Below are 12,316 nucleotides of genomic sequence, written 5' to 3' on the forward strand. Positions count from 1 at the left end.
GCTAGCGTGGTGGTCCAACTAGTCACCCTAGACACCTTCCCAAATCTAGGAGGCAGCAGGGTATGCAGCTTACTCTGAGACCTTCCCCAGGTTTGCTCCTGCACCCCAGCATCCACTAGAAGGAAACATTTGGTGTTTTGCAATCAGGAAAATAAACCCAGTGCCCCCCATCCCTTTCCTCCTCCCCCAAGGCCTTAATTTGAAACACTATTTCCCTGGGAAGTGTAATTAGACCAGTATGTTGTTCCTAATGAGCTGGGTGGGGCAGACAGACAATGGAGCCTCCTGCTGCCTGCCTGCCCCCTGCCTGCAGCTCCCCAAGGAACCAGGATGTTCCCCTTGGGTGAGGTGGGATCTGAGGGCTACTGGGGACAGGGCAGTCCGGTTGGCAGCAGAGACATGTCAACACCTGCACTGCCCTGGAAAGAAACGTCTGACAAGTGTGCTGTCACCTAGGACTAGGAGCATATCTGGGCCTTCACCTCGCTATGTTGAACTGGCCCTGGGGACATATGGGCTGAGAAGAAGCTAAGGGTGGCTTCTATTGTTGGGATACGTTCCTCAATTGTTCCTGGAGATCTGGGACTGAACTGGCTTGATTAATACGCTGCCCACCTGTGTTCACCACTTTTGCTTGAGACTCAGGGTAGGTACAGGAATTCAGTTAATCTGGCTGTCCCTGACCAGGCTAATATGGTATTGGCCTGTCCTTGGGGCCTGGAGAGCTCAGTCCCTGCAACCCGTGAGACAGTCAATTAGACACCTTGATTGCATTTGCTGTCTGCCCCTTCCCTTTCCTGGCAGTGAAGAAATGCTGTCCAGTTTTGATAAGGGTCACAGCACTCATACTGTCCTGGAAGGACAGTTTTGGGCATCCTAGGTAGACTGAACTAGGAGGAGACTGAGGCTTAGAAGCTGGCAGTATGATCCAGTCCCACTTTTACCTCCTGACTGAGATGAGCAAAGACAGGTTCATTGGAACTATGTGAGGGGTGTGTGTGTGTGTGTGTGTCTGTGTGTCTGTGTGAGTGAGGTATATGTGTCTGTGTTTGTGTGTGAGAGGTGTGTATGTATGTATGTGTGTGTGAGAGATGTGTGTGTCTGTGTGTCTCTCTCTGTGTGTGAGTATGTGTGTGGTGTGTGTGTGTGTGGTGTGTGTGTGTGTGAGGTGTGTGTATGTGTGTGAGAGATGTGTATGTGTGTGTGTGAGATGTGTATGTGTGTGTGAGAGATGTGTGTGTCTGTGTGTCTCTCTCTGTGTGTATGTGTGTGTGGTGTGTGTGTGTGAGGTGTGTGGTGTGTGTGTGAGATGTGTGTGTGAGATGTGTATGTGTGTGTGTGAGATGTGTATGTGTGTGTGAGAGATGTGTGTGTCTGTGTGCCTCTCTCTGTGTGTATGTGTGTGGTGTGTGTGTGTGTGTGTGTGAGGTGTGTGGTGTGTGTGTGTGAGGTGTGTATGTGTCAGGAGTCACTTAGGTTTAATACATGTCAGAGAGCAAGGCTATAGAAGTTTCTGGAGCGTTTGAAAAAACTGAGGGAGAGCTTGACTTAGGCCCTAAAGACTGACAGGTTCCAGAAGGTAGTGAAGGAGGTTGGTGCAGCCATGAGCAGGTACAGTTAGCAAGGGCTCAGAGAGGACCTGAGGGTGATGGCAGAGCAGGCGGCAGTGTAGGCAAGGAGAGCCACGTCTTTACTCCCTCCTGTCCCCCTCAATCCTTCCCTCACTCCGGTTACCTTTTCACAGTCGTTGCTGATCAATTCAGAGTTGCTGGTTAGCAGGGACAAAGACAGAGAAGCGGAACAGGGTGGTTGATGTGTCTTTCAGTGTGACTAAGGTCGGGGTAAACAGAGGCTGTGGGGCCCATGGAGACATCGGAACGTAACATGCTTAGGGCACCAAGGAAGAGTTAAATGACACACAGAGTCCAAACAGGAAGTGGCCAGATGAAGAGGGACAGACTGTATTCCAGACAGATGGATGTTGAGTACTGAGTCCCAAGGTTAAAGAGAACACAGCGTCTCCATTTAAGAAGGGAGGGATTGAGTATATTGAGAATTTGGATCCTGAGGGGAGAGTCATTTGGTGAGAGAAGCCATCAGTCACTGGAAGATGAGGGCTCGGGGGCCATTTTGGGCATTGTCAGTGTCTTGCGTGCAGGGTCACATGAGTTGTATGTCCTAACGGCATGCCCACAGAGTATCGTGGGATATGTGTGAAACCAGAAGCAGGGAGACCACAGAGTGGGTTGCTGGATATCTGGACAGGAGGAAGAAAACGTGGATGGGAGGAAGGAAAGGGCTGGAGGGGCAGCATAGCAAGAGACAGGAGAGAGGTTTAGGGAAAGGGTCACTAGTGTTTGGTGACCAACCAGCATAGCGAGGCAGGGGGGAGGAACCAAGGGTGTCACTGGTTGTCTTGGTGGTTGTTGGGGCCAATGTATGATATGACACCGGAAGGGAGTAGGTTTGGGGGAGTGGGTAAAAAATTAATCCTTGACAAGTTAAGTGCGAGATGCCATTAGGAGGCTTGGATGCTAGGAATGGGCTAAAGCTGAGGAGGGACACGAGGAAAAGCCAAGGGGCAAAGATTGGCTTTGCAGGGCTGAGGCAGGAAGGGGCTAAGGTGGCCTGGGAGGCTTGTCCTTGACAGGAAGAGGGATCTGTGTAGGTAGGTGACTTTAAAAGAGACATTAATTTCAGCTGGCAGTGCTGACAAGGGGTGGGCATGGTTCAGAATGATTATTGACTTGGGAGAGAAGTTTCCAGAGAAAAGGTGCTGGAACAGAGCACAGGGCAGAGAGGAGGATGGAGGTGGGAGGAGGGCTCAGGGAAACACAATGTGAGGTGAGGGATAGAGGACCTTGGGGTGGAAAGACAGATATGGAAGGAAGGGTGAAGGACTAGAAGGATGGGGTGAGATGGGGTTGGGGACCTAGAGAGCACTAAGGACTGGGTACACAGTCCCAGCTCCGTGCTGGCTTCTGTGGCACACATGACACAGCCTTGCCCCAGAGGACAGAGGGCCATGAAGAGAAGGAGCCCGAGGAACTGCAGCCAGGTGACATAGGGCGGGAATGTTGTGGGAGGTCTGGGGACAGTGTGGGATGAGCGTGTGGGCCTCATGCTAAGGAAGTGATCCCTGGATGTTCACTAATCTCTGTCTCTGCTTTTCTTCCTCCTGCCTCCACCTGCCTGGCTCCATAGCTGTGCACCCCTGCCTTCTTCCTGCAGGGCCTCTTCCAGACGGTACTAACTCCTGCTCGGGCCTCTTTGCTTCCATCCTACACAGGGAGTGGGCTTCCTCTGCGGGAAATCTAGTTCTCAGGCCATACATCATTATCCTCACAGTGCTTGGGGGAAGGAGATGGGAGGGTGGTGCACAGACAGCCCACAGCTAGCGGATGGGTTTGCTTTGGTGGATGGGTGACCTCCTCATTTGACAAAGCTTGGAGCCTAATGCTTCCTGTTGTCATTCCTCCCCATTACTTTGGTCCTACAGTGGACCGGCATCAGCCATGAGAGTTAGTAATATGTCACAAAGTGTGGCCCTTGAAATAGGCCACCTGCAGCTGGTGGCAGATGTCATAGTGTGGCCCCACATTCTGTTAGCAGCCCAGCTGCTAGAGGGGTTGCACAGGTCCTTGGGGGCACCCGTCCTAGGCTCTGTGGTGGGCACAGCTCTCCTGCAGGAGTGCACCGAGGCAGCTCTGTCTGTCACCCTTCCTGTATCATGTCACCTACTGTGGGCAAGGAATAAACTAGCCAGTTTCTACCTTCGTCCTGGTGAATTAAGGGTAGTTATAAAGCCGATATTGTTCTGAGAGAGGCTCCTGGCATCCCAGCTCTCCTCAGGTGACCCTTAGAAGAGCAGCCTGGACACCAATGGTAACAGCCATGGTGCCGACAACAATGGCACCCGTAATTACAGTCACACCGTGTATTAAGTGCCTCTGGTGCCAGATACTCCTCTTGTTCATCTTCTGGTTTCATTCTCAGAGTGACTTTGTTCAGCATCTTGTTATTCCCTCTTTATGAGGACACTGAGTCACTGGGGCTGAGTAATCTGCCCAGGGCCACACAGCTAGGAAGCAACAGAGCTGGCCTTAGAGTCCCAGGCTGTCTGGCCCTGGCCCTGACATCCTTCCTGCCGTGGGTCAGGGGACTATGGCCTCACCAGTGTGGCCACTGGGCAGGAGGTGGCTGGAGTTGCTGTCAAATGTGATGTAGGTGTGAGGAAGCTGTTCTTCTTCTCTGTTCCCGTTGCCCTTCTCGTCCACACTAGCGACTGTTTGTCGATATACTTGTAGTTCTTTCCAGAACAAGACGGTTGGAGAATAGTCAGATGACCACGGTGCTTATTAAGGCACATCCCACTCAATAATAGTTAATCTCTGTAACATCAAGACCTTTACGTATGGATGTGTGGTCTGAGAACCCCACAAGGACCGTGTATCCAAGGAGGTACAATTTCTAGTGTAACCTGTATTTGTGTTTATTATAAGGGTTCCCCACTAGGTGGCAGTGAAGCGTCTTGACGTAATAAACTTATAAAATAGAATTTCCTGACATAGAGTCAAAAGTCTTATGAAAAGGGCATTTTCTTTTAATTGCCCCAGGAGTGCCCGTGAGCATGTACCTGTTGCAGGCACTCTTGCAGGTGTGTGGCACACCCTTCTCAGCACTTAGGCCGGCGACTGGCTAGAGACTGTCTTCTGCTGTCTAGGGCTGAGTGACAGGAAGGTGATGGGAGAGCTCGTGGTCACACCTAGAACTGCCATGCTATGAGTCCGTAAACCTGACATCACACCTTCCTCTATTGCCTTGCCCTGCTTCCCACATAGCTCTCAGTGATTCCTGCTCAGCTCCCTTTGGAAACCCCTGAGCCGGCCAGCCTTGCCCCATTCCCCACTCATGTCTGGTCTGTGCTGGTGAGGGAGACCCCTCTGGAGTGCTGATGATGGCGGCCTTATATCCCATGTCTTATAAGGACAGTGGCCACACATCCCTGTGTCTCATTTTCCGTTGCTATGTTCTTCCTGGCTTCCTTTGAGCATGCTCTCTTCTTGCTGATGTGATAATAGGGTTGGGGATTGGAGGAGGGTCTGGCTGGAAGCAGGGTGTGTCTCAGCTGGTGGGCAGGAGGGTAAGCACGGAGGGAAGTGACCAAGAGGCTGAAGTAGGTGGGCCAGGCTGGAGCAGGAGGGTGTTCATGCTCGTGTCAGCGTGTAAGTGCATTCACATGTGAGCACACATGTGTGCTGTATGGGGGGGGGAGACATGGGCATCTCACTGGTGCTCTGGAGCCTATGTTGCGGGATAACAGCCTTGGCCTCGTGCAAAGATGTGTGCGTTCTGATCCTGGCCAGCACAGTGCCCAGCTCCTCATTTTTCCTGCCTGTTTGCCCACCTTAAACTCTGTCCTCCATTCCTGTGCCCCCCCCCCCCAGTGCACGCCATTGCTTTCTGCCTGTTTGTCCTTCCTAATCCCACAGCCTTCACCTTTTCCCGCACTATGGTCTCTTTTCTGATTTGCTGTCCCCTGCAGACGGAGGACACAGACTTACCTTACCCACCACCCCAGAGGGAGGCCAACATCTACATGGTCCCCCAGAACATCAAGCCAGCTCTCCAGCGCACAGCCATCGAGGTGAGCCTGACTGTGGGACCCGGGCTGTCTCCTTGGCCTCCCCACTTCCTGCTCCAGCCTTGCTCAGCTGGTCTCCTCTTTCTCTGCCCCCAGATCCTGGCCTGGGGCTTGAGAAACATGAAGAGCTATCAGATGGCCAGCATCTCTTCCCCCAGCCTCGTGGTGGAGTGTGGTGGCCAGACAGTGCAGTCCTGTGTCATCAGAAACCTTCGGAAGAACCCTAACTTTGATGTCTGCACCCTGTTCATGGAAGTGGTGAGCTCTGTCTCCCCACTGTTCCCTTCCAGAGCCCCAAGGGACAGAGTGGCTTCATGATCCCAGCAACCCTGGGATTCAGCTCTGGTTTTCAGAAAGGTCCAGGTGTGAGTGTGTGTGTGTGTGTGTTTTCACAAGCTTTCCTTGAGAAAACAGGAATTACTTCTTGCTCCATCAAAGGTTTTTGTTCTGTGTGCAGCACACACGGCTACCTCCCTCTCCTGCCTGATCCTGGGCCAGCAGAAGCCTCAGGAGCCATTCTCAATCTGTTTCCTTAAGGAAGGCTTTCATCGCCAGGGCCTCCCCACAGGGAGTCTCCAGGGCTGACCTTCAGCCATTCTCCCCAAGTTTCCCTGGTTCTACCTTAGCTTGATCCCTGCCAGGAAACCTTCATCTGCCAGTCCCAGTGCCCCCCAATTCCAGTTCCTCAGGGCCCTGTCCCCAGGCCATGGGGTCCTCAGCTGTCATCCCCATTTCTGTCCCCTGTCTCCAGGTCCATGTCAGTCCTCAGTTCCCTATTCCTTTCAGCCCCTAGCCCTTGGCCCCCTAGTTCTCAGCTTTCAGGCCCCAGCTCTCCAGACTTAACCCCCAAGTCTTGGGTCTTGTGGCCCTTGGGCCCCAACCATCAAGGCCCAGCCCCTAGCCCTTGCCTTTCCAGCCTTTGATACCCCAGCTTAATGAATGAATGAATGAATGATCTCCATTCATTGGCTCCCAGCTTCTGCCCAGAGCCTTGAGTCCTCTGCCTCTGTTTCTCCAGCCTTTGACCCCTCAGTTTTCATCCCCAAATTCTCAGTGTCCCAGCCTCTGAGTCCTTAGCCTGGCTTCCCAGTTCCCAGCTCCAGTTCCCATCCCTTCCTGTCAGCTGCCAGATCCTCAGCTCCCAGCCTCCAGTCCCTCAGGCTTGGCTCTCAGAATCCACAGCCTCATCTCTCAACTGTTCCCATAGCCCTCAAACCTGATCTCACATTATGGTCCCAATCCATGGTCTCCCAGCCCCTGCCGTCCCTGGTCCCCTAACTTCTGATCTCTCAGCCCCTGGCTCCCCACCCTCACCCCTACAGATCTCAGTCCCAGTCCCCAGCCCCCCAGCCCCCCCAGTCCTCTGCCATTGGCCCTGAACTCCCAATCCCTGGTCTTCCTGTTGTCAGACCTGTAGTCCTTAGACAACCCCCAGCGCTGAGGCCAGAACCCTGAGTCTCCCACTCCGCAGCCCTTCAATCCTCAGCCCCCAGCCCTCTCCAGCTCCCTGGGTTGCCTGGGCCCAGTGGCCGGTGTAAGTCAAGTCTGAGAAAGGGAAAATAGTTTGCGAGATGAAAGCACAATAGAAATTCCAGGCCCAGTGGCTGTCAACAGGAGCCTTCTCTTGGCTCAGCCGAGACGCCACTGAAGGAGTGCGTATAAATTATTTCAAGTTGTGTTCAAAGTGCTTTTGGGGTGGGGGGAGAAGAATTTGGGTCTGCAAGCCAACTTCTGAGTATCCACTTGGGGGGGACTGTCTGTAAGAAATGTTGAGTTGCAGCCCAACTCCCCTTTCACCCCCCAAGCAGTGCAGGTTCAGAGAAAATAGATTTGCTTAGACTTTAGGCTGACCTGGGTGTATTTGAAGGGAAAGCTGTGGGAAAGCAAGCCGCCACACACAGCAGCCAAGGACAGACAGGAAGGTGTGTGGCCTCTGTCCCACCGGCTAGCACTGGCTGATGGCTACCATTTTGAATTTGGGGCACTTGGGGACTCAAAGTTATTCTCTGTCCCTTGGTCTTGCCCATGAGGGTTCTCCTTCACTCCCTTCCCCCGAGACTCCCCGGAAATTGGCTGAGGACCATGTCTAGATTTCCCCTCCTCTTCTCTCCACAGATGTTGCCCCGAGAGGACCTTTACTGTCCCCCAATTGTGGTCAAGGTCATTGATAACCGCCAGTTTGGCCGCCGGCCAGTAGTAGGCCAATGCACCATTCGCTCCCTGGAGAAATTCCTGTGTGACCCTTACTCGGCAGAAAGTCCCTCCCCACGGGGAGGCCCAGGTAAAGAGGCAGAAGTAACCTTTGCTGAGCTGGCCCAGAGGTGGGGACCGTTTTTTCCGTAGCTCGGCACATTTGGAGCAAGTGATCCTACTTGTGGGTGGGAAGCATGGTTCAAATAGGAGTGGTAGAGGAGAAGGAGCTGAGGGAGAGGGAGAATGGGAAGATGAGGGGGATAGAATCAGGAAAGGGAAGGGCTGGGGTCAGAAAGAAACACCTCCACTAGGGTGTGAGGGTGGGGAGATTGAGAGGTCTGGTGACAGTCCCTTGACAGAGTCCTTCACAGGAGTGCACTCGCTCTCCCTGCAGATGACGTGAGCTTGCTCAGCCCCGGGGAAGACGTGCTCATTGACATCGATGACAAGGAGCCTCTTATCCCTGTCCAGGTAGGATAAGTGAGGTGGCTGTTCTCTCCTGCCCCAGCCTCGGGTGAGCCGGCCTTCACTTCCCCACCCTGCACCCCACATCTCGTCTAGCCCCTCCTCTATCCTTCACGTCCATAAAGCCATGATACCCATCCCTCTACGCCCTGGTGGCTGGGTGCCGCCTGATGCAAAGACATGGGTGGGAACTTTTGGTCTGATTGGGAAGGGCTGTGTAGTCCCTAGGATAAGACCTAAACATTTTTTCTGGAAGCATGTGGGGAAAATGGAACATGTATCTTGGGGTTTCATTGAAGGCTTTCTGCCTGAGATCCCTCAGTGAGAAGGGAATGGAGGGAGTGTCTCTTCTTTGAGGGAACGTTGTTCCGCGATCTCATGCTGGGCAGCTCCTTGGAGGTAGCATAGAGAGAGCAGGCTGTGTTTAGGACTGTAGTGTGTCTCACTTGTCTCCCACCTCCAGGACCAGGAAGGGAGGATTTGAGGTAAGACCATTGCAACCTGTTGGTCATCAGTCTTTCTGCAATCTAGGTCCTGTTGGTGACCACAGGACATGTTAAGGCATATGGCAGGAAGCCTACGACTTAGTTTACCCAAGGGAGCACTGTTTCTGTCTTGGGCCCTGGATGGGCTCTGCATCCAGTACTTGCCTCACGAGAGGTAGAGAAAGCCCTGCTGTGAACAATGACCTGGACTTGCTCAGGCTCTCACCCTCATCTGTGGCTGTGCATGCAACACCCAATGCCTTTAGTGATCCTAGAACTTCAGGCTACTTGTTCTCAGGCTGCAGTGACTAGATGGGGAAGGGGAGGTCAACAGTTGGACAGATGGATGGATGGATAAGCAGGTGACAGGCAGCAAGGATCTGGACTCTTTGAGCCATCATTAAATCTTAGCTTTGCACATGAGAGCAAACCTGAGAGCTGAGATGGCCTCCAGATCCTCAGAGCTTGTCTCTGAAGTGTTCCATAGGAATACTGAGTGCCATTATCCGCCACTTTTAATCTCCCATCTTCCGCTGCTTCCAGGGGAGCACCTCCAGTTTTGCTCCTGGAGCCATGCTGCTGCAGAGGCAGGAAGTCTTGCTCTCTGCTCTGACCAATGCTGGAAGGCATCAGAAGCCCCAAGCCCTCATCTCAGCCTCTAGCACTCACCAGGGCTCTGCTCTGCCAGCCTACTGCCTTTGTTCTCTTGCTCAGTTCACTATTTGAGACTCAGCTTAGGAATGTTTACCACTTCTCTGGCAGGATCTCGGCCACTGCATCAGCTCTAGATCCTGCATGGCTCTCTGGGTCACAGCATCTTCTCTAGACTAAATGCATGACAACAAACAGGGTGCCTTCTTTTTATGTCCCCAATGTCCAGCACGGGGCCTAGTGTAGAGGAGATATTCAATGAGAATTTGTTTAGATGGCCAATGGGTGGATGAATGACTAGATGGATAGAGGATGGGTAGATAGGTGGATAGATGAATGGATACATGGCTAGAGAGTAGGTAGATGAATGGCTAGACAGGTGAATAAATTAATGGATACATGAGAGCACAGGAGGATAGATTGGTAGATAGATAGACTGATGATGGATGAACAAATGGGTAGATAGATGGGTATCCATGGATGAGTGGATGGACAGATGGATGGATGGATGGATGGATGATAGATGTGTAGATTGATTACTGATGAATGGATTCATGGATAGGTAGGTTGATAGGTGGTTGGGTAGATAGATGGAGAGGTAGATGGATTGGTGAACAGATAGATGGATAGATAGGTAGATGGATAGATGGTTGAACAGATGAATAGATGGGTAGGTGGATGGGTATATGAATTATGTATATATGGAGGGATGCATAGGAGAATAAACAGATAATTTGCCCATTTTCTACATGGTTCTGAGGAAGAACGTTTCCTAACAGGAAAGCTGAGTGAAACTTTGAGAGGGCTCCATAGTGATGTCAGTACAAGTTTGTGTTTGTCTTCCTTGTTGGTGGGTATTTGTAGCCAAGTGAGTCCTAACCCCTGTCTTGCCCTTTTACAGCTTCTGCTTCCTGCCCCCATCACAGGCCTGTCTGATTGCACCTAAGTGCATGGCTTCCCAGCAGAATTCCTGCTGTGTGCCGCCTTCAGTGTCCACAGCTTAGATAAGGAGGGACTGCTTAGGCCCTGCTGGCTCTAAACACAGCCAGAGGTAGACAGCGAGGAGGTCCAGGCTGGACAGACTCCTGACCCTGGCATGAGGACCCAGGGATGGGCATGAGCAAGAGTCAGAGCCAGAGCTAAGCTTGTGCTCTAAGTGAGGTGGGTGGCCAGGAACTGGGCTGCTAGAGGTGTGCCACACAGGCAAGGCTGGCCTTGCCTAGGTCAGGAGATGGCAGAAGGAAGAGGAAGACAAGAAGAGGAGGAGGAGAAAGAGGGACCAGCTTGCTTTGATGGGAGAGGCCTGGGCCCCACTCTTACTGAACATACCATCTGGCAGGAACATGCCATTTTGAAGAGGTGATATGTGTGTTTACATAGCAAGGCTTTGTGTGTGTGTGTGTGTGCACGTGCACATGTATGTACTCTGTGTGGGTTTCAGACTAGTTATTGGGGTGTGTATGTGTGTTTATCCATGTAGTGTTTTTTGTATGGGGGTATATGTTTGTGTGTATGTGTGTTCCATGCATGTTTTAGATTGGCAACTAGGTTATGCTGTGTATATAAGGGATATATATACGTGTGTGTGTGTGTGTGTGCGTGCGCATTTGGTGAGGTAGTATGTATGTGGTAAGGTGGTGTATGCATGTGTTAAGGTGATGTGTGTAGTATAGCGCATACATGTGATGAGGTGGCATATGTGTCTATGTGATAAGGTTGGTATGTGTGTGGTCAAGTGGTGTATGCTTGTGGTAAGGCAGTAGGTGTGTATGTGGTAAGGTAGAATGTATGTTTATTGTAGGTGTGTGTGTATATGTCAGTGGTAGGTGTGTGTATGTCTGTGTGTGTGTGTTGCGGTGAGGTGTGTGTGTGGTAAGGTGCTATGCATGTATACATGGGGGATATGTGTATTCCTGAGGACACAGCTTGAAGGTGGCATGGAGGAGCCCGGGAAAGCGGTGGGGACCTTCTCTGTTATGATGGCCTAGGATGTGGGCAGCTCTCAGGCTCAAGCTAATTTGGAGCTCGCTGCTCCAGTTATAGTCTTGAGGCTGCCGTGAAGGTGGAAACACAGTCCCAGAATTGGAGCAGCAAATTATGGCCACAGCCCGAAGGGGAGCGTGTAATTTCTGCAGCTGCACGGAGCTTTGGCACTATGTTTAGCTGCATGTGTTTCTTTTGCTCGGGTGACCTGCCTGTCCCCCTCTCACCTTCTTTAAAAAGGAACATTTTCAAAATAACAGAGAGGCCTCTGAGGGGTCAGAGCAAGAAGGGGAGGGACAGAGTCATCTTTGGCCCTCTGGGGGCTACTGGAGCTACGCACCAGTATGTTCTGGAACGTCCTACTGTACCCAGTATTGGCCAGCAGCTCTGGCTGGATGCCATTTCATCTGCCTGCCTTCTCAGGTTTGGGATCCAGAGCTGTTCCTCAGGGATGCTTCCTACACAGAAGAGAGGGCTGGGAGTCAAACCCCACTCAGGTCTCAACAGGTCTCCCCACTTCTGCCCAGCACCTGGCCATTCTTCCTGCCCAGGAAGGGAGCCTGGCCCAGGCTTCACCTTTTTCAGGGTCCTCTTGGAGTCTCTGGGTCACTGAAGAGGAAGGCTAGTGCTGGTGCCTGTGGGTCCCCACTGACTCCTGGCTTCTCCAGCCTCACCTCCCGTTTCTCTTGTGGCAGGACCTGTTTTCTGCCCCACCCCCATCTTAGATCTGCTGTGTGATTTTTTTTTCCCTCTCTGCCCTCTGCTCTGCTTTGTTCTCCTATTAGCTGTTCACCTGCACGAGCCCTACCCTCTCACCCTGGCCCCTTGCCATGGCCTCTAGGCATGTCTGAGGCGCTCCTGTAAGACACTAAATTACAGTCCCAGAGATGCAACC

General features: G+C 52.2%; 1 protein-coding gene across 16 annotated transcripts in view; it reads left to right on the forward strand.

Moving 5' to 3' along the window:
- Nucleotides 1-12,316, forward strand: part of Dysf (dysferlin) — a 202,718-nt gene that overhangs the window by 136,957 nt on the left and 53,445 nt on the right. For all 16 annotated transcript variants that reach the window (XM_075983655.1, XM_075983659.1, XM_075983657.1 and 13 more), the window contains 4 exons: nucleotides 5,546-5,647; nucleotides 5,741-5,902; nucleotides 7,760-7,925; nucleotides 8,232-8,308. In XM_075983655.1, the coding sequence (XP_075839770.1) occupies nucleotides 5,546-5,647; nucleotides 5,741-5,902; nucleotides 7,760-7,925; nucleotides 8,232-8,308 (507 nt within the window). The remainder of the gene's footprint in view (nucleotides 1-5,545; nucleotides 5,648-5,740; nucleotides 5,903-7,759; nucleotides 7,926-8,231; nucleotides 8,309-12,316) is intronic.

This window comes from Microtus pennsylvanicus, chromosome 8 (assembly GCF_037038515.1).
Source record: "Microtus pennsylvanicus isolate mMicPen1 chromosome 8, mMicPen1.hap1, whole genome shotgun sequence".
Classification (NCBI taxonomy): Eukaryota; Metazoa; Chordata; class Mammalia; order Rodentia; family Cricetidae; genus Microtus; species Microtus pennsylvanicus.